General features: G+C 49.8%; 2 protein-coding genes across 2 annotated transcripts in view; one reads left to right on the top strand and one right to left on the bottom strand.

Moving 5' to 3' along the window:
- The window catches only part of MDGA2 (MAM domain containing glycosylphosphatidylinositol anchor 2), a gene marked incomplete at both ends in the record, with an annotated part of 309306 nt that overhangs the window by 251831 nt on the left and 30592 nt on the right, over positions 1-26883 (top strand). Inside the window, one exon of the mRNA XM_079537937.1 lies at positions 20994-21142. Within this exon, the coding sequence (XP_079394063.1) occupies positions 20994-21142 (149 nt within the window). The remainder of the gene's footprint in view (positions 1-20993; positions 21143-26883) is intronic.
- On the bottom strand, positions 9955-11754 carry LOC306947638 (inositol 1,4,5-trisphosphate receptor-interacting protein-like 1; the record flags this gene model as incomplete). The annotated part of the gene is made up of 2 exons (XM_079537014.1): positions 9955-11046; positions 11308-11754. 2 exons carry the CDS (start codon positions 11752-11754, stop codon positions 9955-9957), a joined length of 1539 nt encoding a protein of 512 aa, XP_079393140.1.

Here is a 26883-nt window from a genome sequence, read left to right as displayed (position 1 = left end):
TTTTCCATTTTCCATTAAAGTTGTAATCAGCAATGAGATATTCACTTAATCTTTATAATTATGTGCACCTCTCTTACATAAACCTGTTTCCTTGTTGCATCTTTTCCTGTGCTTTGGCTCCCGTTGGTGTCCTTTCAGTGGTGTCCTGGTGGGTCCTGGCCCATCTCATTACAGAATTGGGCCAAAAAGGAAACAAAGCTGTTCAAAAGATCCAAGCTGAGCTTTCCTCCTTCTCATCACCAGAAAAAAAAAAAGTGATGGTAAAGATACAGTGTAAGTTTCTTCCCCCAGTCTAAGAAAACTGCCCTGTGAAGCCATTCCATACCTCTGACAGATTGTGATCAACTGATGTAAGAGATTGTCACCATAGAGCAGAACTTTGTTGGCACTGAGAAGGTACTGATAAAACACCCACAAACCTGAGCTTCTCTCCATGCAGACAAGTTGCAAGGGCAAGCATTGCTACTGGGGCTATTTTCTGTCCAAATAGAAGTCTTTTATGTCTCTTCCTAAACTTTCAGGCTATCTTTCACTATTAGAAATGGAGAATTATTTTAAAAATATGTATAAAATTATAGAATTATGTATGCATTTCTTACACAGCAGAATTGGCTAAATGAGCAGTGCTGGTGCTTAAAACATTGCCAAAAATCATTAAACAGCTTCAAAGCCTAAGCAGTTCAAACCCAGTTTTACACTGTGGAAACAGGAAGGGCTCAGAGTGACACAGGTTGTGCAGAGAGGTGGTGCTGCCCCATCCCTGCAGACAGCTGAGGTCAGGGGATGGGCTCTGAGCACTGGTGGAGCTGTGGGTGTCCCTGTGCATTGCAGGGAGTGGGACCAGAGAGCATTTAAGGGTCCCTTCTGACTCAGACCATTCCCACAGCATCATAGAAGGGTTGGAGCTGTGATCTCAGCAATGTACTCCTGCCCACCACCTGGGGCACAGCATTGGAGCATTAACCACCTTCTTTTGGAGCTCTCATGCTTAAGCACAGTGCATCCTGGCACCAGGCACAGGCTTTCCTTCATTCCCAGGCATGAGCCATGCGTTTAGCTGAATAGAACCCCTATCTGAGGATCTGTGCTGGAGGGCTGGCTGTTTCACCCAGAGGGTGGTGAGGCACTGGCACAGGTTGCCCAAGGAGGCTGTGGATGCCCCATCCCTGCAGGCATTCAAGGCCAGGCTGGATGTGGCTCTGGGCAGCCTGGGCTGCTGGCTGGCGACCTGCACACAGCAGGGGGTTGGAGCTGGATGAGCACTGTGCTCCTTTGCAACCCAGGCCGTTCTGTGACTCCATGATTCCCTCGATGTCTAACTTCATCTCCGTTCCTTTAGTTTTAAAGCTAAAACTGTCCCCCCATGTTCTGTCACTTTCATTTCCCACTTTGCGCTTTTGCGGAGCAGAATCAATGATTTTGCAGTGTATTTCTGCTTTATGAGCACAATTTCCATTTGTGAGACTTCTTCCATGTGCACAGAAATTATCTTGTGCTAATTGGCTACTAAGATGGCTGTGCTATAATTCCAAACAATTTAATCAGTGCTGCGTCTGATTTCTGATTTCTGGGACTGCATTGGAACTCAGAGGGACTGAAGCACCTGAGCTTCACTGCACTGCATCCATCACTCAGTGCTGCCAAATCTCAGCTAGTGATTTAGCCATGGCATTAAAACAGACTCATTTAGGTCTGAAGGGGCATTAATAGTGTAATTACCTATTAAGGTGAGGGGCTGTCCTGCGTTCAGATCCCCACAGCCACATTTTTCTTTTGGAGGTGGCAAACGTGGCTCCAGCTGCTCTTTTAGACTGGTCCTTTGTAGAAGGAATTCAGACATTAGAGTCCAAAACCACGTCTGGAGCTAACTTAATCCACCTCATACAACTCTGCTTTGCTTTCCCAGTGTCAGATGGATCTGCCGTGGTTGTATCACTGGGATCAGCAGTAATAGCTAGCCAAGAGAGGAATGTTTAGTAGCTGATGCCAGATCACATATGCAAGCCGTTGCACTATTTGTATTTTCTTCCTTTTTTGCTTCCGCTGTGTGTGGACTTGTTCACGACTGCTATTATACAGAGGATTTTTCCTGCATGCAAATGGCCCATAATTTGCCAGGACTGCTTACAGGAAAGCTTTACATGCCTGGATACAGCAGAGATATGCAGGGCAGCAATGAGGAAGGTCAGAGGTACATATTCCAGCAGCACAGAAGCAGGGAGCAGCTTCCATCCCCCTTAGGCAAACATCAGTTTTCCCTTTTCTCAGCACAGAGCCGTGTCACAGGCAGGATCCTTCCAGCTGGGTGGAAAGGCTCTGAGGTTCAGTGGGCAAACACGAGGCTGAGGTCAGGGCAGGACCAGCTGAGCTCCATCAGCTGTTATGTGTCAGCAGAGTGAGTGGATTGGCTTACTGCTAAATTAATTTATTCCTTTGTGAAGACATCTGTACAAACTACCTCTAAATCCTCACTGTCTGCAGCACTGTTTCTCTAAGGAAGATTTGATTACAAGCTGACTATAAGTTATTAGCTTTCCAGTAAGTCTAAATGAATGTTACAGGCTATAAACTCACTATATAAGTTATAATCTTTCATGTAAAGCCTAATGATGGTTGCAGTAACATTTATATCTTTCTCAAGGACGGGAGAGCATTTCTTCCTGTGCCACTGGCTGCAATAGTCTTGTATTCCAGTTCCACATCTCACTCTAACAGTCAGAAACTTAATTTCTGTTCCCATCCAGTCTGCATTTTCCAGCAATGTCTGTTCTCCTGCTTAGGAACAGCCATGGGTGGCCGGGAGCTTCAGGAGACAGCTGAAGACCATATGTCACTGTATATTCTCATCTGTGTGGTCTTGAAATTCCTCCTGAAGCATCACTACCATTTAAGAAAATTATTTCTCATTCGTCAGCTGGGCACAGCAGGTATTTGACTTTAATTAAAGACCGTGGAGACCATGGAGAGGATAAGTGCTCCTGAGCCCAGAGTGCCTCCTGAAAGCATCCAGCAGGAAAGGCAATCTCCACAGCACACAGAGGTTTGGTGCTGTGCTTCCCACTGGTGTGGGACGTGCACCAGAAGGAGCTGAGCCAACAGCTGTCTGCTTGACAACTTGGAGTATTTGTTTCTGGCAGGGAATCAGTGTAGCCCTCACTGCCCAGTGTGACCAAAGGTGTCCAGGTGGGCATCTCAGCCATGCCTTTCCTGTCAACAAGAAAGAGGAGAAAGATGAAGTTAATTGATTACAGCTTAAGGCCAAAGCGTCTCATTTGAAGAGTGCAGGAATGGGTTAGGAAAAAATTCCCTTCCAAAGAGCAGTGATGCAGTGGCACAGGCTGCCCAGGGCAGCCACTGACCCTGGATGTGTTCAAGGTGCTGGAGATGTGGCACTGAAGGACGTGGGCAGTGGGCATGGTGGGGTGGGCTGGGGTTGGGCTTGGGGATCTCAGAGGTCTTTTCCAACCTTAACAGTTCTGTGATTCTGTCTGAGGTTTTCACAGTGATGCGGATCGATTTATTTTTGAACCTTGGGAAAATAGTAGAAAACAGAGTGAGTCAGCCAGGAAAGGCAAGGATGGGGGATGTGGCTGTGCCAGGCACCAGTGGGAAACCTCTGCTGGCACATGTTGCTTCGGTTTAGCTGTGTTCCTGGGGGCTGTGTCCTGAAGGCTGTGGAAGGAGCCAGCCGGGAGCCTGACCTGCTTCATGCTGTGCTGTGCAGTGAAGCTGATATGAGCAAACCAAAGAATCCCCAGCGCTGACCACAGGATGCTTTGTGCAGCAGCTATAATGCAGTAGAATGGAGCAACATTTGCATTGGAGAGCCCTGACTACACTGACAAGCATGTTTGCTTGTGTGGTGTGAGGGCACGGCATTGGCTCTGGGGTGATCAGAGCAGCCACAGGTGCTTGTATTTACTAGGAACTGGGCAGGTGAGAAAGAGATAAAGGGAATATGAATGTTTAACTCTGCATACCAAGAGGGGAGAGCTTACAGCAGCCTATAAAGCTACTGCAGAAGCCTGGCCCAGCGACAGAAGTGGAGCAGGAGCCAGTGGGCTTGGCCAGGGAGCAGCCATGGGACCCAGCAGCACGGGATGCCTGGGGATGCTTGGAGGATGTTCGTGGCACCAGCACCAACGCAGAGTGGCTGTGGGGTGATGCCGTGGCTACGGGATGGTGCCGGTCCAGCAGCAGCCTCGTGCTCATGAATTGCTCTGCATGAAGCCACACAGAATCCCTTCCACAAATGCTTCTCCCATAATTCAGTGTTGCTCTCTGATCCCGATCTGTGGTTTTTATCGGGTGCTGTCAGCACTTCCCTATTGACCACCCACCCTATTTGCTTTCTGTGCATGCAGTGACATGTTGCTGTTTGCAGTTTCCCACCAGCATCCTACTGTCCACGTCACCATGTCCTTTCCCATACTGCTCCTTCCTTTATCAGGTCTTTAGCACTTACTGGCAAGTGACACCGTTTCCCCTTCCATGCCAGCAATTTCCGGTGGATTTCTGCAGAGCTCACATCGGTGACAGAAAAATTGCAGCCTGCACCACAAACGGAGGCTTTGCTTTGCTTTGTGTGCCCTCTGGGGCACAGCCTTTGCCTGACCCCCTTGACCCACTGCTGACAAATTCCCATCTCAATATCCATCTGGGTCTGACAGCTGGGGCTGCAGGGACAGTCTGCGGTGCTGAGACTCTCAGGCTCTGTATCTGTCTCCAAGCATTACCCATCCTAGAAGTTGCTCTTCAGGAGGGCCACGTCTGTGCTCTTTACCTGTCCTCTAGTTTTCTCCTGCCAGTATCTTAGAGATGTTGCACAGATAAAACCCACAGTGTAGTGCTGTACTTGGAAAGGTTTAAGGTTTTGCAGTTTGTCCCAGATGAAAAATACTGCCAACAAGAAAGTGGTGTGAGGGGTGATGATGATTGCAAGCAGGAATGAGGGCATCTGTAGCTGCATTGCGGGAGAAAGGAATAAGCCAAGCCTTTCATTTTTAGCTTCAGTTTCAGACTGTAGTTTCATGAGAGACAGATTGCCATGGATGAGAGCAGTGTGAGCAGCTCTCATGGCTTTGGTACGGAGCGGGTCGCACACGAGATCCAGAAGGCAGGAGACGGCTGCAGATGGAGCCTACATGTGGTGTAGCAGAGCAGAGCAGCATACAGGATGGGGCTGTGCAGCAGGGCGAGCCGCAGGAGGGAGGACATTCATAATGTGAGAGCTGTTCTGAAAGCTGGGGAGGAGCAGTGTGGATTTCAGGCTTTGGCACCTGAGCTGGAGGAGTTTCTAAATGGACTAAGGCTGTTGGAAAATGATTTTATGCTTCTAAGAGCAGTTTTGGCAAAAAAAAAAAAAAGTCTGAGAGATACTTTTCCAAATGATGAAACGCACTCCCTGTGCCATGCATCCCAAACTGCTTGTGCGTCCGGCAGCGGTGGGTTGAGGCAGGTGGTGGGAAGTCCAGAATGGGTCGAGGATACCACAGAGCCATAGAACCACAGAATGGTTTGAGTTGGAAAGGACTCTTAAAAACCCTCTGGTCCAACCGCCCCACAGTGCGCAGGGATACCCACAGCTCCATCAGTGCTCAGAGCCCATCCCCTGACCGTGGGTGTCTGCAGGGATGAGGCACCACCGCCTCTCTGGGCAGCCTATGCAGTGCCTCACTAATGGATGTTCACTTTCAGACATGCAAATAGGGAACAAAGCATCTCCGCTTTCTTATTGAAAATCCTTCATAAAATATATATCCTGCAATAAAACAGAGCACAGTAATGGGCAGCATTTTTCATAAACTTTGTGTCTCCCAGTATTTTACACCGTTAAATATATTGCTTTGTTTAGGATTTATCCTCTTCATGCATTTTAAAGATAGAAAGGTCTGGAGCTGGATTTGCCAGAAGGGGTAGCGTTTGTAAATCTCTGATTTTATCTTTCCTTCAACATTTATGGCTGCTGTTACAGAGTGCGAGACGCCCCGATCATTGCTTACGCCGAACTCCTTGTCATGTTAAGTTAAAGTGCATATGTGCTACCAATATGGATCTGAGACAGCGAAGATGCTGCCTTTGCAAACATCCTGACGCCGAGCGAATTAGCAGAAATAGATCTGAAGATAGGGGGAACATAAACAGACAACGCAGGGAAATGGATCCTTCAGTGCTGTGTCTGCATGTCTACCAAAGCTGTCACTTCCTGGTGCTTTGCCTGCACGGTTACTCCTGTTTGTTTCTGCATGACAAGCAGCATCAACACTCACCCGGCACTCGCAGGCTCCATCTGGGTACGCAGTCAGCTGCTATAATTAGGGAGAGAACGGCGTTGTTCATTTTATTGGCATTGCTGGAAATCAGTGGGTTGTGTTTGCACTCATTAGCGTTCAGATTTGCAATGCATGTTCTCCATTTCTTATGTTCTGTTGGAACGCGTGCAATGGCAGCTGAAGTAAAACAATTATTTTGGAGATTATTTCATTTTTCTGAAGGATAAATGACTGAGTGAGGTGAAAAGAAAAGTTCCTGGTCAAGGTGACAGCCCAGGAGCCATACGAGTGACTTCATCAGTTCCCTTCTGCTCAGGAGAGCACTTTGGCTTTTGCTGAGATCTCAAGAGATGCAGAGAGGACGCACAAATCAGCAGCAGGCTATCTAAGGGGCTTTCTTTTTTGCTTGTTTGTTTTCTATGAATCAGTTCCCTGCTGCCTTTCATGCTATTTTTGGCCATGTGCTAGCAAGGAGTCGGTAGCTAATATTTTAGATGTAGTGCCTGGAGGAGCTGGGATGCTGTGTGCAGCAAGCAGCACATTGGATGCAGGGGGCTCCAAGCGAGGGCTGCTGCAGCAGAAGGGCTTTGCATTCATTCTGCAGCACTGGGACAGGTGACACAAGTGATGCTTGCCCCTCCCCCTGGCTCACTCTTGGATTTATTACAAAATAAGCTGTGACTGAAACTATGTGTGTACCTTGATGAGTGTTATCCTTCAGAAAGTAATGATGTTTCAACAATGTCTGCAACAACAGCTGCTTTAATACTGGTGAGCTGCTGACATCTCATTCACACATCAGTATAACGTTCATGTCTGCTAATGGTTTGGTCAGCATGTAGTAGTGCAGCTGTTGCAAACTGATTGAACAGATGATGGTAATTTAGAAACATGGATAAATGCATCAGCGCAGCTCTATCCTGGGTGCACCCAGCACAAAATGCAACTTTTCACCAGCAAAAAAACCCATAAACTTAGAACAAAATATTGTTTAATGGATATACTTTACTTTCGGCTGTCACCACTTTGCTATCTGCTGAACAGATTCTTCCTCACTGGAGAAACTATACAACAGCCTGCCCACTGCTAGCACAATGGTATGCCTGCCAAGAGCAGAGCAGTGCTGGCATATCCATGTCACTACCTATTCCTGATCCCAGCCCAAACTGCATAGCATTTGAGAGCACTCTCAATGAGATTTCACATGACAGCAAGTTCTTAGGAAGTGTGGTGGTACAAAAGCCCTACAAAAACCCCACAGCACAGCTCTGCGGCCATGTGGTGCTGGGCGTAAAGCCGGCCTCTGTGTTCTGGCTGCTCAGGAAGATGTCCGAGTTGGTTCATGCTGGTTCCTTTTTAGGGACTGCCACGTGTTCCAAAAGAGCAAGAAGAACAGTCCAGTACAGAAGCAGAGCTTCCAGTAATCCAGCAGAATAAAGGGTCGGGTCGTGCGCTTTGCTCACACCAACCCCAAGACGTACCGCAGATTGGGGGCCGAGTGGCTGGGAGCTGCATTGAGGAAAAAGTCCTGGGGGTGGTGGGCAACAGCCGCTGAACACGAGCCAACAGTGTGCTCAGGTGGCCAGGAAAGTCAGCGGCATTCCTGGCTTGTGTCAGCAGCGGTGCGGTCAGCAGCAGAAGGACAACGTCCCTCTGCACTCAGCACTGTGAGGCTGCACCTCGAGCGCTGCGTTCAGTGCTGGCCCCTCACTGCCAGCTGGACAGTGAGGCCCAGGAACGTGTGCAGAGAGGGGAATGGAGCTGGGAGGGCTCTGGAGCACAGGGCTGAGGGAGCTGGGTGGGTCAGCGTGGAGAAGAGGAGGCTCAGGGGAGCCCTCGCTGCTCTCTACAGCTCCCTGACAGCAGCTGGGGGCGAGGGAGGGATCGGCGTCTGCTCCTGGGTAACAGCCACAGGATGAGAGGGGTGTCCCTGAGTAGGGCCAGGGGAAGTTCAGGTTCGATGTTAGGAAAGACCTCGTCAGAAGGAGCAGGTAGCACAGGCACAGCTGCCCAGGAGCGGTGGGGTCACCTGCCTGGAGGTGTTGCAGAGCCTTGGAGATGTGGCACTGAGGGAGGTGGGCAGTGGGCATGGTGGGGTGCGCATGGTTGCGCTCGGGGATCGCAATTCTCTTTCCAGCCTGAATGATTCTAGGATCCTAAGCTTTGTGGCTCCCCGTCTCCCTGCGCTGGCTGCCGGCCCTTTCCCTGACGGGCCAAACTGCGGCCAAAACTGCCGAGTCCAAAGGCAGGAGGGAGAGGAGGCCCCAGGTGCCCTCCCCTCCCCTCTGAGGAGAGGCAGCGCTGAGGCAGAGTGCGCGGGGCCGGGAGGGCCGTTGTAACGGTCAGCGTAACTGCCAGGGCAGGGAAGGCGTCAAGGGCTTCGATTCCCAGAGTGGGAAGGGAGGAACCAAGCATGAAAGCTTTTTTTTCTGATTAATTCTGTGATTTTCCTCTGAACTTACATGCCTGCCCCAGCTGATAGAGGTTCTGACAAAATAGAATGGCATTCGGCCTCCCTAAAAGGACACACGAGGCTGGTTGAACATCACAGAGCATCCTCTGAAATTGAGTTGACCCAGCACAGATCTCACTGCCCCAGGGGACGGTGGACTCTCCCGTCATGGCAGTATTCTGAAGCCGTCTCACCACGGCACTGTGCAGCTGACGTTGCAGTCCCTCTTTGCACAGGTCACACTCAAACACAGCTCTGAGTTGAGCAAGGCATTTCTTGGCTTTTGTGCAGAGGCCAAAGCTCCCGGAACAAAAGGGACGCGGCTCTCGGAGAGGCCGGGCGGTCCCTGCCCAGCTGTAACAGGAGTCTCTGTTAGAAGCTCTGTGCAGACACCTCTTCAGCTGCACGGGGTCGGGCTCCTCACGGTGTGGTAGCAGGGAACGGCCGCCGTGTGCGGTGCTCCCGGCAAGCAGAGCTCTGCACACAAAGGCTGTCTTGCTCCAATTTATAGGAGGGAGATTTAGGAGGTTCTTTTAATAGCTGTGCACACGACGGCGAAATTAAGACACAACAGGTCAAATGTTGGCCCGACCAGTTTATTGCGAATCCTAGTTGCCTAGGGAGATGGAAAGGTAGGTCGGGTGATGGAAAAGAGATTGGAAATAAAAGCAAGGAGTCTCTGTAGATAGCAAGAGACAATGAGTCACCACTGGGTCTCCAGCGTAACTCGTAGCTCAGATGTTGATCCTCAGTAGAGATGGGCCGTCGGAGGTTGTTGTTCGGGTGATGACGACGACCACAGCAACGACTTTTTCCGATGACAGTACAAACTTAGAAGTCAAGTCCCAAGAGGTCGAGTCAGCTGTCGTTGGAATGACAGCTTCTTGTTTTGTGGACCATAGCAGGAACTCCTTCTGTTCCCATCTTCCGGGCCTTGCCAGCAGGTAAGAGGGAGCAGGGAAGTGCCCACTTGCATCTTGCCTTCACAGGATACAGTGGTACTATCCCCAGATCTCCTGTACCAAGCTGGAGTCATTTGGTCACAGGCCGGATCTTCCACCAGGAAACTCTCTCCAAAGAAATCCTTTCAAATGTAAACTGTCCACAAACTGGTGCTGGCTGCCACATGGCAACACCCACCTCTGGCCTCCTAGACAGGCCAGAGTCTTATTGCTCACAGCATGTGAGCTTAGAGCCAAAAAGAGAGAAGAGTTCAGACAAAGGACTCTCTCAGCGTCCAAACAGCAGCAGTTTGAGGAGGCGATCTCTCAGCACCCTGAAGTCACGCAGTACCCTGGACTCGGCGTCCGGGTCGTCCTCCAGGTGCTGGAAGAGGTTGACCGGGGTGGCTGTCCGGAAGCTGTGCGGCAGGATAACCTCGTCGGGCATCATCTTATTGCCAATGAAGAAGTGGACCAGGCGTTTGTACTTCAGGCAGAAGTGCAGGTACCGCAGGATACTCTCCAGCCGACTGAGGAAATTCCTCCTTTGCCAGTTCCCCAAAGGGATGATGTTCACGAGGTGGAAGATGAGAGTCTTGATGACATAGGTGGAAAAGCCCATGCCCACCAGGGTGTGGGCTAAGAACCTCAGGCAGCTCTGGATGACGCTGTTCTCTCCAGCCTTCTCGAGCAAGTACTGGAAGTACTTCATTTCCGCCACAGCACAGCTCTGCGGCCATGTGGTGCTGGGCGTAAAGCTGGCCTCTGTGTTCTGGCTGCTCAGGAAGATGTCCGAGTTGCCTTGCTGCACCCCGAACAGCAGCTCAACCAGGATTTTTTCCCCGCTGGAGATGTTTGTCAGCTGGAGCTTACAGGAGCGTTTGGAGGGCAGCACCTTTAGGTTGTAGGCGTCTGCCTGAAGGGTGGTGTTCCAGATTGTTGCCACCTGTACCCTGAACCAGGTGACGGTTTTCTCCACATCCAGATAGACGTCAGTGCAGAGGGTCTGTAGGAGGCTGGGGTCCTGATTTTCGATCAGGTCTTCCACAGAGTGGTGGAGGAAGCACAGCACGTCCCCCAGCTGCTGCTCCCTCTCGCACATGCACCTCAGTTCCACGCGGACACGGGAGTTCATTGCCAGCTCGTCCTCTTCATCATACAGCTCCAGGTGGAAGATGTGCCCACGGGGAGCCTCCACAGGCACGAGCAGGCAGTACACAGTGTCCTCCTCCCGGGGACTCCAGCCTTCAAAGGCGCTGCCCACCCCGATGGCAGACCGCAGGGTTGGATAGAAACTGTTTGACCAGACAAATCTGCAGGCCAGCAGGAGGTCGCTCATCAGCTCCTCCACCAGCTGGCATCTGGATGGCCTTCCTTGTGCCTTTAGAAGAGCACGCTCTGCAATAAATCTGGTCCAGGGTATTCTGTAGAAGTCCACCTCGTCCTGTTGTTCCTGTTCCTCCTGTTCCACCTTTTCCTCCTGTTTCACCTTTTCCTCCTGCTCCAGCTTTTCCTCCTGCTCCACCTTTTCCTCCTGTTCCACCTTTTCCTCCTGTTTCACCTTTTCCTCCTGCTCCAGCTTTTCCTCCTGCTCCACCTTTTCCTCCTGCTCCACTTTTTTCTCCTGTTCCACCTTTTCCACCTGTTCCACCTGTTCCACCTGTTTCTCCTGTTCCACCTGTTTCTCCTGTTCCACCTTTTTCTCCTGTTCCACCTTTTCCACCTGTTCCACCTGTTTCTCCTGTTCCTCTTCCTTTTGCTCTGCCCCCGCTGCCTCCTCCTCGCTGCTGAAGCTGTCCTCTGCATTGCTGCTATCATGGTGCTGGTTCATTTGTTGGGACTGCTCCATGTTCCAAAAGAGCAGGAGAAACAGTCCCATACAGAACCAGATCCTCCCGTAATTCAGCAGAGTAAAGAGCAGAGCTGGCACGTCCACCCATCTCTGCTCCACATTCCTTTGCTCTGTCTCGTGCTGCAGTTGTGTCATCTGCTCTCGCAGATTGACCTCCTGCTGCTGCACGCCCTCGAGCATGACCGCATTGTCACTTAGAGCCCTCACCAACAAGGCGAGAATAAGCACCAAAGCCATGATCTGCAAGAGATGGGAGAGAGGGGCTCAGTGGGACTGGGAAGGAGCGGGGCCAGCAGCTGCATGGCCCTGTGCTTGGGGAGGAGCAGTGGGTACGAGGGAGCTGGGTGGCAGCAGGGAGCGAGGCCAGGGCTGGCAGGGACGGTTCCAAGCACTGCCCGTGGCACTTCCACAGGGGCCGGCGTTTGCACCACTTCCCTCATCCAGCCCGACCTTCCCCTGCTGCTGCACTCACCAATGGCCCAGGTCAAACTGCAGCCGCGCTGCCTGACAGCGGCCCTAAAGCCATCCCCTGCATTGTGATGCTATGCACTCCAGCTGATGTCACAAACGGGCAGCGCGACCCCACCCTTTGGCCCTTCTCCCTCAGCTGCCCTGGGCGGCCACAGCCATGGCTCATGGGGATACCCTTTACAGAGCAGGCAGGAGCCCCCCAGCCCTTTCTCAAAAAGAAAATCGGCTGACACGTTGCATGGATGCTGTGCTCCTCATGCGACACCCCTGGTTACGTTCCAAACACACAGTCCCTTGAAATTCATTTGCAGTCCTGTGACTCCTCAGGAAACGTAAGAATTTTCAAACTATGCACAAAACTCATCTTAGTGCTGATATGCCACAGAGGGAGCAAAGCTGAAGGCTGGTGACCGTCGTGTCAAGATCTGCGCACCTGACGTCACGCGGCCCTTTGCTGACTGCTCCCTCAGCCTCCGGTGGTCTGAAGGTGCTCTGAGCCAAAGGCTGGCTGGCTCGAGCCGGGCTGCTAGAAGGGCTCTGACAATGAATATTAGGATGCCCCTGGGTGCAGCGGCCTCTGGCTCCTTTGGGTGAGGTGTTGCCGTAGAGAAAATATGTAGGAGCAACTGCCGCTGCCCACTGAGCAGCGTCTGTCCATGTTACAGAATCACATGTGCACGAGGCAGGAATATTTCTCGAAGGCTAACAGAGAAAGGCTGGGCTGGGAGCCTGTGAGTGCTGAACCAAGGCAGCCCCGTAGGCATCGAGTGCTCTGGCAGCTAAGGAGATGGCCCTGTAGGATGGGAGCATGATCATAGAATCATAGAATCACAAGGTTGGAAACGACCTACCAGATCATCGAGTCCAACCATCTCCTCATCACCACTGCCACCACCAGCACTAAACCGTATCATGCAGCACGTCATCCAGACGCCTCTTGAACACTGCCAGGGACTCCACCACCTCTCTGAGCAGCCATTCCAGAGCCTGACCACTCTCTGAGAGAAACAGTTCTTCCTTATGTCTAATCTAAACCTCCTCTGATACAACTTGCATCCATTGCCCCGTGTGCTGCTCGTTGCCTGGGAGAAGAGGCCAAACCCCTCAGCCCTGGAACGTGTGCAGTGAGGGGAATGGAGCTGGGAGGGCTCTGGAGCACACGGCTGAGGGAGCTGGGTGGGTCAGCCTGGAGAAGAGGAGGCTCGAGGTGCTGTGGGCGCCCATCCCTGGAGGTTTCTTGATTGCCGAGGATCGCTGCTTCAGAGCTGCTCCATCCTGAAGCGCAGCGACTGACCGCGAGGTGCAGAAGGTTTCGGTCGGTTCCCTCGCTCAGGGATCCCCGAGAGAACAGAGCAGCCAGGCAGCTCTCGGCCGGGCAGTTGTCGGCTGGGCAGCTTTCGCGAGAGCCGCCGACGCGGTGGGGGCGTTGCAAGTGCAACGGCTCTGCATCCCCCCCATCCCCCCCGCCCCCTTGCCTAGAAATAGCCTCAGGGAGGGCTGCAACCGTTCGCTGCCCAATACAGAAGGTGTGAGAAACACCGGGGTTGATTTATCGAGGAGAAACAGTAAGCCACTCCTACACGGGACTCCCCCTCAAGGACGGCTGTTATCGCCCTCGGGTGAGTGATAAGTGGGGGGGCTCCTGTTAACGAGCCGGCGACGGGGCGAGGGCAGAGCGCACCTCATTAAGGCTATTTAGTAGCGTTTATGCCTGCCGGTCTGCGATGGCTGCACCCCGGTGGAAGGCTAATGCCGCAAAAGTTACAGAGACCCAGACGGCAGTCCCATGCTCACGCAGGAAAAAGACTGCAGCCAAGAAGAACGTGGAGACCCAGACGGAGGTCCTGTGCGTGCCTGAAAGGATAGCCGGTGCAAAGACGAGTGTGGAGACTCAGACTGAGGCCCCAACACGAGATGCTAGTACGCAGGTCACTGGCTGTCACAAGTGCCAGAGCCTGGCCTTTGAAGTGCCAGACGATGGTGGTGGTAGTTGTATAAGATGTGAGCAACTGCAGGACTTACTCAGCCTGGTGGTCGACCTAAAGGAGGAGGTAGAGAGGCTGAGAACTGTAAAGGAGTGTGAGAAGGAGATTGACTGGTGGTGCCAGTCCCTGTCGGCTCCAAGATCTGGGAGCTATCTCAGCGTAACTGAGGCACTACGTGGAGCATCTCACCCCCCTCAGCCTCATAAACAGGTGAGAAGGGAAACAGCAGGCTGACGGTGTTGCAGTGAGCCTCCTGTCCTCTCCTCCACCTTTGAGCAATTTGAGGAAGGGGGAGGAGTGGAAACAGGTAGCGGCTCGATGAAGCAGGCGTCCCCCATCCTGACCGTCCTTGGCCCCGCAGGTACCTCTGCGTAATAGGTTTGAGGCCCTGGAGCCTGAGGGAGAGGAGCATGGGGATGTGGAGGGAGGTCAACCCGTGAGGTTGCCTCGGGTACAGCGGTCAACCCCGCGCCTCAAGACTGCTTCCACCCGGAAGGACATAAAGGTGGTGGTTGTGGGAGACTTCCTGCTGTGAGGAACCGAAGTCCCTATATGTCACCCTGACCCTGCCTGTAGGGAGGTGTGCTGCCTTCCTGGGGCACGGGTCAGGGACATTTCTAGGAGACTTCCTGGTCTGATTCGCCCTTCTGATTATTACCCGCTATTGATAGTCTTGATAGTCCACACTGGCAGTGATGAAGTCGCTGGGAAAAGTCTCAGGGCTATCAAGAAAGACTCCAGGGGACTGGGGTGGGTAGTTGAGGGAGCGGGTGTGCAGGTGGTGTTTTCCTCCATACCTTCAGTAGCAGGGCAGGATGCTGAGTGGTACCAAAAAACTCACCTCATAAATAAATGGCTTAAAAGTTGGTGCAAATGCAGGAATTTTGGGGTTTTTTTGACCATGGTTCAACTTACTTGGCGCCTAGTATGATGGCAGCAGATGGATGTAGCCTGTCTCTGAGAGGGAGGAGGATCTTAGCTGAGGAACTAGCAGGACTCATTGACAGGTCTTTAAACTAGGTATGAAGGGGGAAGGGGACAAAACCAGAACTGCTGGGGTTGAGTGGGTCATTTGAGGGCTCGTACCGAACTTGATAGGCAATGACGGTGAGGTACAAAGTGATGGACTGGGGCAGGGGGGTGTTGGGGGTGCTAGTGTTCTAGGGAAGCCTAGATCCTCTATAAAGGTGGTAAGACGGAAAGCCTAGCTGAAGTGCCTTTATACCAACGCACACAGCCTGAGAAACAAGCAGGATGAGTTGGAAACTGTGATGAGCTTGGAAAAGTATGACCTTGTTGCCATCACGGAAACATGGTGGGATGAATCCCATAACTGGAACACCACCGTTGAGGGCTATCAGCTCTTTAGAAGAGATAGGCTAGGTAGGAAGGGTGGGGGAGTTGCCCTCTATGTCAAAGAGTGGATAGACTGTGAGGAGCTCCCTCAGAGAAATGGTCAGGAACAGATTGAGAGCCTGTGGGTTAGAATTGGGGATGGGTCTAACAAAGGTCAACTGGTGATAGGAGTATACTACAGGCCGCCTGATCAAGGGGAGACTGTTGACGAGGCTTTCTTGCTTCAGATGCGGGAGGCTTTGTACTCGCGGGCTCCTGTGCTGATGGGGGACTTCAACCATCTGGATATCTCTTGGAAAGACCACACGGCAAGTTGCAAGAGGTCTAGGAGGCTTCTGGAATGTGTTGACAATAACTTCCTGGTCCAGATGTTGGACGGACCGACCAGAGGTGAAGCGTTGCTGGACCTGCTGCTCACCAGTGCAGAGGAAATCATTAATGGTGTTAAGGTTGGAGGCAGCCTGGGTTGTAGCAACCACGCCCTGGTCGAGTTCGTGGTCTCAAGGGATGTGGGCCTGGCAAAAAAGTGGTGTCAGGACCCTGAACTTTGCAAGAGTGAACTTTAAGCTGTTCAATGGACTGCTGGCTGAGATCCCCTGGGATGCTGTCTTATAAAACAAAGACGTTGAGGAGAGCTGGCTATTCTTCAAGGATGCCTTCCTGAGAGCACAAGAACTCTCCATCCTTCCGAAGAAGAAAGCGGGCAGAGGAGGTAGGGAGCCGGTGTGGCTCAGTAAGGACCTGCTGGACGTGCTGAGGGCAAAGAAAGGTGTATACAGGCTCTGGAAACAAGGCCGTGTCACTTGGGAAGAGTACAGGGATGCCGTCCGGGCTTGCAGAAGTGCGATCAGGAAAGCCAAGGCACGAGCGGAACTGAACTTGGCAAGGGACTTGAAAAACAACAGGAAGAAGTTCTACAGGTACATTGGCCACAAGAGGTGTGCCAAAGCGAGTGTGCCTCCTTTGGTAAATGTAAAAGGAGAACTCGCTTCAGCGGACAGTGAGAAGGCTGAGGTACTGAACGAGTTCTTTGCCTCAGTCTTCACTGGTGGACAGGATTCCAGAACTTCTCACGTTCCTGAGCCCTGCATCCCTAAACCTCTAGGTGGGGACCGGGATAACAAATCCCCCCTGCTGTGAGGACAGAGCAGGTCCGAGACCCCCTCATGAGACTGAATGTGTGTAAGTCTATGGGGCAGGATGGCTGCATCCCAGGGTTCTGAATGAGCTGGCTGAGGTGGTTGCTGAGCCACTCTCCATCATTTTTGAAAAGTCATGGCTGTCAGGTGAGGTCCCGGATGACTGCAGGAAGGGTCACATCACTCCCATTTACAAGAAAGGGAGCAAGGAGGACCCCGGGAACTACAGGCCGGTGAGTCTCACCTCTGTGCCTGGGAAGATCATGGAACAGATCATCCTGGATGACATGCTCGACCACATGAGGGATGGACGTGTCATCCGTGACAGTCAGCACGGCTTCATCAGAGGAAGGTCATGCTTGACCAATCTGGTGGCCTTCTATGATGGAGTGACGGCATCGGTGGATAAGGGAGAGGCGACCAATGTCATTTAGCTGGACTTGAGCAAGGCCTTTGACATGGTCCCCCACCACATCCTCATCTCCAAATTGGAGGGATGTGGTTTTGATGGGTGGACCACTCAATGGATAAGAAACTGGTTGAAAGGCCACAGACAGAGGGTGGTCATCAATGGCTCTTATGTCAGGTGGAGGCTGGTAATGAGTGGCATCCCACAGGGGTCTGTCTTGGGACCGGCGCTCTTCAACATCTTTATCAATGACATCGATGTAGGAATCGAGTGCACCCTCAGCAAGTTCACTGATGACACCCAGCTGAGTGGTGCGGTCAACATGGTTGAAGGAAGGGATGCCATGCAGAGGGACCTCGAGAGGCTGGAAAGGTGGGCCCGGGTGAACCTGATGAGGTTCAACACGGCAAAGTGCAAGGTTTGGCACTTGGGCCGGAGGAATCCCAGGCATCCCTACAGGCTGGAAGGAGCGGTCCTTGAAAGCAGCCTGTGGAGAAGGACCTGAGGGTCCTGATAGATGAAAAACTTAATATGAGCCAACAGTGTTGCGGCTCAGAGGGCAAATGGTATCCTGGGGTCCATCAAAAGAGGGGTGGCCAGCAGGGACAGAGAAGTGATTGTCCCCCTCTACTCTGCTCTTGTGAGGCCCCATCTGGAATACTGCGTCCAAGTGTGGAGCCCGCAGTACAAAAAAGACAGGGAGCTGTTGGAGAGGGTCCAAAGGAGGGCCACTAGGATGATCAGGGGACTGGAGCACTCCCCTATGAGGACAGGCTGTGAGGGAGCTGGGCTTGTTCAGCCTGGAGAAAAGAAGGCTGTGGGGTGACCTCACTGCAGCCTTTCAATACCTAAAAGGAGCCTACAGAGGGGAGGTGAATCAACTCTTTGAAAGGGTTGATATGTGTAGGACGAGGGGAAATGGTTTTAAGTTGAGGGAGGGGAGATTTAGGTCGGACATCAGGGGGAAATTCTTTACCCAGAGAGTGGTGAGGTACTGGAACAGGCTGCCCAGAGAGGCTGTGGATGCCCCGTCCATCCCTGGAGGTGTTCAAGGCCAGGTTGGATGTGGCCCTGGGCAGCCTGGTTTAGCATTAAACGTGGAGGTTGATGGCCCTGTACGTGGCAGGGGGGTTGGAGATTCATGATCCTTGAGTTCCCTTCCAACTTCTGTGATTCTGTGGCTGAGGCCATGGATGGGCCCTGGGCAGCCTGAGCATGGTGGGCACCCACAGCAGGGGTGGAGCTGGGGGAGCTTTATGGTCCCTTCCAACTCAACCATGCTGTGATTCAACAAATTCTGGTGGTTTATTTATCGCAGATTTGTGTGTTGTACCCTTCATCATCTGTTTCCATAATGAGGGAGTGTCCTCTCTGGAAATGGAGCAGTGGGATGGTGGCAGGTGTTAGTGACATGCTAGCTCTTCTACAGCCTGGCAGACTGTCCACGTGTCTCATAGCTCTTGCACCATCAAAGGAAATGTCTGAGTTCAGCCTACTTTAAAACTACCCAGTTTTTGTGTATTTCTGAAGTGTGCAAGTTAAGGACTTAATATTGTGTTGTTATCTTCTCAGCATCTTCAGTAGCACCAGAAATCTCTTCTGTTAGGAGGGTTTTAGAATAATGCAACTCTTCATGAGCCCTCATTATTTCTCAAAAGGTGACTGTGTTGTTCAAGTGCCTGTATTGAGACAAGCATCTAATTATGGATCCTTTTTGTAGACCCCCAGAGATGCCATTATGTCCACCTGCAGTAAAAGGGAGAAGATTATCATTTGCATTCAGCATGAGCTTCTTTCCATTGTTTGCACCGCACATAAATAAGGAAAACAAATCGACCACTGATCCTCTTTCCATTCTTACATTTCATTTCTGAAAACGCAGTTTTGCTTTGCTTCTTTTCCTCTGAGTATTGCTTGCTACTTCAGCACTAACCTGTTTTCTCTTACCTAATTCAATGTATGGCATCACTGGGCAGTATGGCCAACCTAACTTGACTAAACAGGTTTCTCATCCTGTGGAAACAAAAGCAAGGCTGGAGGGGATGGCACGGCCAAAGGTAAAAGCTTACTCACTAACTGCAAGATATTCACCATCTTTTTCCTTTCTCTTTTTTTCCTCTTTTTTTTTTTTTTTACTTAGTTCCCCTTTTCTCAAATCTTTCTGATGACTGAAGTTCTCATCTAGGGCTCCCCATCCATCTCTATAAATACCTTGTGCATTTTGGCGCACGCTCCTGATATTGGAGTTAAAGGATGAGAGTGGTGATTGCCTACCCCTCTGCTAGGTCAACATGAGCAGGCAAATCCCAACTTCCCATCAGCCCACCATGGGTCTTTCATTGCATTTCGTGGTTACTTCCACTGGCAAAGGACAGAGGTATGAGCTTTGTGGAAGGACTTCGCTCTACTTGTTTTATCTAATGCTCCATCTCTTTTAGACCTTCATGGGAAGATAACATCAGCAAATGTTTTGGTTTCTCCTGTTTGGTTTTTGCATAATTCAGGTGACAGTATGCAGCATTTTGCACCGCAGTGCCTGATTTGTGTTTGCCATGTTCCGCACCCAGCAGTGTCATTCTCAAAGTACAGAAATTTCACAGAAAGCAGAGAGATGGGTGCAGGGCAAGGATGGACCTGTGCCATGACTGACAGTCATTGTTGGCCTCTTGTTTTTTCCTATTGCATCTGTCAGAAACTTGTGGTTAGCAATGCTTGCTACAAATCCAGCTGTTAAAACATGTTTCAAGTCAATCCAGATATTTTTATTATTTTTTTTTTTTAAACTGTGACAAAGTGAAGGAACACTGTGGTGTTGGTAAGGTGAGCTAACGAAAGATCAATGAAAAGTGACAAAAATAGAAAGCCAATATGTGTCTTTTTGGCTTATATGTGCTCATTCAATTCTGAAACACGTAGTTCCTAAGGACAAATCCACAGAGATTTTGGAGGTATGCTGGAATTGTTTTCTAAGGCAGCACTGTTCCCCCAAGGATACTGGGGCAGCTCTGATTGCAGGTGACCCGTCTGTACCACATCTTCTGGTAGTCTTTCAGGAACTCAACTTCTGAGCCTGCACAGCAGGGCTGGGGTACACAGGATGCTCTAGGATGGTGCACAAAGATGATACGTATGTATTTTGTATATTTGAGAGCTCCTCTGTCACATCTGCCCCTCTCTTTAGAGGCTCAGCTACCCCACTACATGCCTATGGATGAGCAACCATGTTGGGCACTTGGTGTCATTTTTGCCATTACACACAAATCACTCTTGGTGGGACACTTCTGAGGCCACAAAGGTAATTCACCTTCGTGTAATTTACCCTGTAACAAAGTGTCACTGGTCTTCACGGGTTTAAATTAAAGGAAACTCAAATCTAATGATTTAAGTAATGTTTTGTCATGTTTGGGACATCACACTTACGTTTTTCACATTTAGGAAGAAAGAAGGCTGTAACACCATTCTGGTGAATAGCTCATGGCCCAGGATGCTCTGAAATGGCATTTCCCCTCTGTATCTCCTGTGCAAGATTGGTGTGTTCAGCTAAATACCATACACAGTGCTGTAAATCTACACATCTGCAGTCCTACAAAAGACAGCTTCTGTGCACTTTTGCTTGGGAAATAGGAAAGGAGAAGATGCAGTGAAGGCAGCAGTCACTGGAAATATCCATTGTGTGTACAGATGTCATTCCGTATTATTTGTGCCAGGTACAGCAGCTGTCGCTGAGCCTTTCCCTGCTCAGTGCAGTGCAGCTTGTTTTGATATCTCTATTCTAGTCAGCTGGGCCATGAGGAATGAGCGCCGAGATCCGTTGCATCGCTCCAGTTTGGCCCTGTCAGGAGCTCAGGGAATTTTTCCCCTTCCCTGCCCACACCTGGGCCCAGGATGGCTTTGAGGAGTGAGTCAGTGACAAACTGTTGCCTTGAATCCCTTGAAAAAGGATAGAGGCAGTTAATCCTAAAATATGCCTCTGGAAGAAGATGCAGAGAAGATGCATGACAGAATGACAGTGAGCTGGGGGTGGTCGCAGGCTGGGTAGCAATGCTTGGCTCCACAGCCACCTCTCTGACCATCCTGCTGTCCTTGTTTTCCCTTTTTTGTTGCTGTCTCCTGCAGGCAAGGCCTACGCCCCAGAGTTCTACTATGACACTTACAACCCGCTGTGGCAGAACCGGCCCCGCGTGTACTCCTACAGCCTGCAGTGGACCCAGATGAACCCCAACGCCGTGGACCGCATCCTCGCCTACCGCCTGGGGATTAGGCAGGTGAGGGGAGAAGCTCCTTCATGCAGGAGCTGCCTGTTGGTTTGCTCACCTCTGCCAGGGCTGCCCGGCCTTATTTGTTCTTTTTTATTTGTGTTATTTGACTTTATTTCGCTCTGTGTTGTTTGTTTTCCTCCCTCTTTCCTTGTTCTGTGAATTGGAGTGGTCTCTCCTCCTTCCAGAAGGTTTGCTGTCATCTTGCAGGTGTGGTCCTCTGCTGTGTGCAGATCCTGGAAGCTAATTTGCACATTTCCAGTGTGAAACAGAGATTAAAAGAGCTGCTCCTCAGAGGGTTTGCAGAGGTTGCAGCTCGAAACACATTAGAAAGACTACATAAAAGAAGTTTTCAATGAAATTAAACTCTGTATGTATCTATATATCTTTTATATGATCTTCTGTGTAAATAGGTAACTATAGGAGCAGTTGTAGCTTTCCTTCAGAAACATTTAGTTACCCTTGAGAACAGAGCCATCTGCCCTAACTGCACTGAAGTCGAGCTTGTATGGGTCTTTGGAGATTCACCAAGAACTTATCAATGGGGCTTGGCTCTCTTGCAGAGGAATTGATAGCCATCACCATTCATTCACCCCTTTGCAATTTTAAAAATATCATCTGTCTTCTTTTGATGTGATCATTACAAAGCCTGAGTTTTAAAAGCCAATTAGAGAACCAATTTGTGCATTGCTTAAATTGATTAAATGAGAACACCTCTCTTTACTCCACTCCATGGGGTAAAATTAATGTTAGTTTGCTTTTGCACTCTCCACCAGCTAAATCAATACCAAAAAAATCACAAGTATGTCTTCTGAAAGCAGAAAATGTTTGTACCACACCATTTGCCTGTGGTTCTGTTCAGAATATGTCCCTGCCAAATGTTACAGATGTGCAAAGACTGATATTGCCAGCTTGATTTTTGGCAATTCTGGGCATTCTCGAGGGAAAAATGCCTGGTTTGGAAATGGTGCTTCTTGGTGTGAGCTCCTCCTTGGCTACCATGGTCACCTCTGGGTCATATTGGACTTACTGGCTGCCAACTTGGGGCCCTGAACTCCTGCTCCGAGCCTGGACCTGCTGCCATGAAATTAAGATGTTCCACTGCCAACATGGGAGAATATACCTGATGCTGTTTGGGGCTTGTTTTTCACGCTGCTGTTGAGCTGGCCTCCCTTAAATTGTATCTGAATTGATGGCACAAGGAGGTGTTTGGTTATTCAATGGCTGAAATAAGAGTCTGTGCAGGGAGGCTAGAAATCAGGGTTCAAGACCAATTCCTGAAGGCACAGAGTGCAGAGTGAAGGGCAGGAGATATTTTGTTGTCTCAGTGAAAATCAGTGACTTTTAATAAATGTTTGTGTCATTTGGAACCAATCACTTCTGTTCCTCCTGGTACCCAAGAGAAATTATTAAATTTTAAAAAAGAATTTGCTGAAGCAAAATAATATGTAATGAAATTAATGGCATTAGGTGTTTCTGCTGCTTTTTTTTTCCCCCCCATTCCATTTTAACTTACTTTTAATTATCAATTTTGTGTGCTTAAAATTAGTAGTGACTTTACTGTAATTACCTCAAGAACCCTTCCATCGGGTCAATCAAAACAAGTTTTATTCCTCTGTCTGAAGTCACATTTAAAATGAGAGTGATTTAGAATCTAGCAAGCCACCCGGACACACTCACCCATCACTGCAGTAATTCCCCTGAAACATGGGCAATAATTAACATCCTTCCTTCCCTTTGCACTCCCTATTACTCATTGCTAGCACACTGCCCTCTGAAATGATGGTGTTTGGATCGTTTACTTAGCAGTGGTTTTTTATAATATGTTGCCAAACACTGCTAGGTGGATTGGGTCAGTGTTCTGGTGGCTGCTTGTGGTTAGAAGTACAGCATTATCTTTGATTGGTAAACTGGTTTTGCATTCAGACTGCTGAGACCTGAGCTCCAGTACCTGTTCCTCTTTACCCAGCCTGTATATTGCTGCTTAGCTGAAGGAAGAATAAAAGGCAGTAGGTTGGGAATACATGTGGGATTTTGTAGGGCCTGGGACTGGATGCATGTTACAGAGCTGTACAGCTACCTGGTCACTGGCCACAGGTGTGTGAGGACTGTCTGGCCTATAAAAGTTCTTTGCTATGAGAGGTATTATTGGTAATAGGTGAACGGTTGGACTGGATGATCTTTTAGGTCTTTTCCAACCTTGGTGATTCTACGATTCTGTGAGAGCGGTGAGGTGCTGGAACAGCTGCCCAGAGAGGCTGTGATGCCCCATCCATCCCTGGAGGTGTTGAAGGCCAGGTTGGATGGGGCCCTGGGCAGCCTGGGCTGCTATGAAATGGGGAGGTTGGTGGCCCTGCCTGTGGTGGGGGTTGGAGCTTCATGATCCTTGAGGGCTCTCCCAACCCGTGCCATTCTATAAAAGCACACAAGCAGCAGGTCTTAGATGCGCTCACCAAGTACCTCTGCGGCCATTGGATTGGAGCCCCAGGAGTTGTTAGTGACCAGCTCCTTGCTGGTGTTCAAGGAGGAGCAGCAGAGGTGGGCACACTGCATGGTGGCTGTGCTTGGTCAGTGCCCTCAGCACCAAGGAACACCAGCACCAAGGGGCCACTGTCTCAGCACTGTGTCACCTGGAAGTGAAGACAGGGGCTGTGCTTCTTAAGCAGTGGTGCTAAGCACAGAATGAAGGCAAAAGGGTGCTGTTATGGGAAGAGACAATCAGAGGAGAGAGAAGGGTCATTTTTCTGCCTACAGAGTGAAAATAGGAACAGATGAATGGAAAGAACGTATATACTAAAGCAACATACTTAGAATGAAAGCCGCTTAAGAGGAATGTATGTATGTTAGCACACTCCGGGCTCCACCTGACGGGTAATCAATTTGCAGACGTTCACTCTATCAAGATCGTGGTGCTGTCATCACACAAGTCAGCCTACTGCAAAGAGAAAGGCGTTTTGAAGCATGGTGTTTCCTTTTGTTATGCTACAGAAAATTTACGGTAGCTGTACATCAGTATGTATATAAAAATGTGATTCAGAGCTGTTTGAATGTATGTACTCAAATCTGTGGCAATTAATTTTAGGGGAGGAAGTGGGAGAGCTGAAAAGGCGAATTGAAATGTATATTGGAATGTTTCTAGCGTTGTTTTCATGAAATACTTGAAACATTCTTCTCCAGAAGAAATGAGGAAATAAGCTGTCCTGAAGTTTTCTTCATAGCCCTCGTTTCCTTTAGGAAGTCCAAGCAAGGCATTTTTATATTTTATCTTTTATCTTTTATATTTTAATATTATATTTGGTATATTTAATATATTTTTATATTATATTAATATATTATCTTTTGGCTTAATCTTAATGAAATGAGGCACAGGATACTGTCCTGCCCATCTGTCTGCCTGTCCTGCAGGCACTTCCAGTGGGGTCTGAGCACAGCTCTTCATGTTGGGTCACATCAGTGGGGAACGGAGGTGTAGCAAACGAGGAGGTGCAATTATGGAAAATATTGAAAGGCATTACATTAATTAAAAACAAAAACAAAGTAAAAAAAAAGCCTTGTACAAGGGGCAGATTGCATGAATCCTGACTTTGTAGGAAGCTTAGTGGATACCTTGTGTTCTTGGCCAACCTCTCATCCTTCTCTTCAGGATGACTTAAGCATACCCATACTGCCCCCCCTGTATATTACAATCTGAAAAAGCCAGAGGTCTCCATGGCCAAGTCTCCTTCCTGACCTTGGCCAGACAGTTCCTAAAATCCTGCATGGGAAGGAGGAGATCACCATGCTCCTGTGTTTGAAGGGGTGACAGTAACACAGTCAGTGGCATATTGGCCCGAGCATGGCTGTTGCACTCCATTCTCACTTGCTCTTTCTCAGCAGAATCATCTGTAATATGAATTGATTACTGCTGAGAATGCGGCGTATCAGTCCAACTTTAGGAAGGATGCAGAAGAGAATGGAGTGAATTGAAGAGCAATTTAGCGAGAGAAATTACTCAAGCTAGAGGAATTTATTTTTGTAGATAACTCAGTTTGTTTTCAACTACATTTAAACACTTGTGGTAGGGCTGAGACTCCCTTCACTGCTGTGCTCCTGCACACAGCCCAGCACAGCTCTGAGCGGTGCAGAAGGAACTCGGGGGGGTTGAGTGGCATGGAAGTTGTTGACTAAGGTGTGGGCCTTTCAAAGCCTCTGTCTGTAAATGGCACCAATGGTTTTCTTGTTAGTTTTGACTTCATATAATGAAAATATTAATATTGAAAATATCAGAGGATTTCAGACAGCCCCAAGGACATTGACCTCGCACTCTCTGGACAGTATGTGCCAGTGCATCACCGCTCCTTTGGAGAAGAAATGTTTCCTAATATCCAACCTGAACATCCCCTGGAACAACTTGGGCCATTACCTTTTATCCTGGGAGCAGAGGCCGACCTCCACCTCACCACCACCTCCTGTCAGGGAGCTGTAGAGAGCAATGAGGTCTCCCCTGAGCCTCCTCATCTCCACATTGACCCACCCCTGTTCCCTCAGCCACTCATTAGGTGTTCTAGTCTTTCTCTCCCACATCTAAGACCATTTCCAAGGACAGAGATGCTGCATTCTTCCTGTGTCCGTAGGACACATCTCAACAGTCCATGTGTCATCAAATAGACTTCATGCCATGAACTTATTGGCAGCTTTTCTGCGAGATGAGTTTAGGAAGCAAACACAGATAATGGACAGGAATACACCCTGCTTGTAGAGCTTGCTCTGAGAAAGGTGTTTTCACCTCTGCATATTTAGGGCAGCATTGCAATTTACTCTTAGAGGTGCTTCCCCAGATCTGCATGAGCAGCCTGAGACCTGGATGTCCCATGTCACCACCAGCAGACTCTCAGACCTCACACTGGGCTTTCCTGCACCATGTTCCCTATTCTGCCTTCCTGCTGCCATTTCACAATGAAAAAAAGCACACTTACTGCTTTTTTTCCAGTTGGCCAAGTGCTGAATATTTAAATCATAGAATCATAAAATCCTAGAATCCTAGAATGGCCTGGGTTGCAAAGGAGCACAGTGCTCATCCAGCTCCAACCCCCTGCTGTGTGCAGGTCGCCAGCCAGCAGCCCAGGCTGCCCAGAGCCACATCCAGCCTGGCCTTGAATGCCTGCAGGGATGGGGCATCCATAGCCTCCTTGGGCAACCTGTGCCAGTGCCTCACCACCCTCTGGCTGAAAAACTTCCTCCTCATATCCAACTTAAACCTCCCCTGTCTCAGTTTAAGACCATTCTCCTTGTCCTATCACCATCCACCCTCACAAACAGCCGTTCCCCCTCCTGTTTATCCGCTCCCTTCAAGTACTGGGAGGCCACCATGAGGTCTCCCTGGAGCCTTCTCTTCTCCAAGCTGAACAATCCAAGTTCCCTCAACCTCTGATCCCTCTGACAATCTTAGTGGTCCTCCTCTGGACTCATTCCAAGAGCTCTATGTCTTTCTTTGTGTTGGGGTCGCCAGGCCTGGACTCCAGATGGGGCCTCACAAGGTTTCTGGTCTGCTAACAAATGGAAGTGTTCTTGCATGGCCAAGAAAGCTGAGTGTCCTTCAACATTTCCTTCTGCACTGCAATGAGCAATTCTGGTGATGTGAGAAGAATGTCTGTCTGCTGACAGGCTGACATGCTGCAAAGGGCAATCAGGTTGCATATATGACCACACATAAAGACAGCATATTGCAGTTAAACCTGTTTGAGGTCTGTCTATATTTTCCCCAGCACTGT

The sequence above is a fragment of the Tetrao urogallus genome, assembly GCF_951394365.1.
Source record: "Tetrao urogallus genome assembly, chromosome: 6".
NCBI classification, from domain to species: Eukaryota; Metazoa; Chordata; class Aves; order Galliformes; family Phasianidae; genus Tetrao; species Tetrao urogallus.
This window is presented reverse-complemented; position numbering and strand designations above follow the sequence as displayed.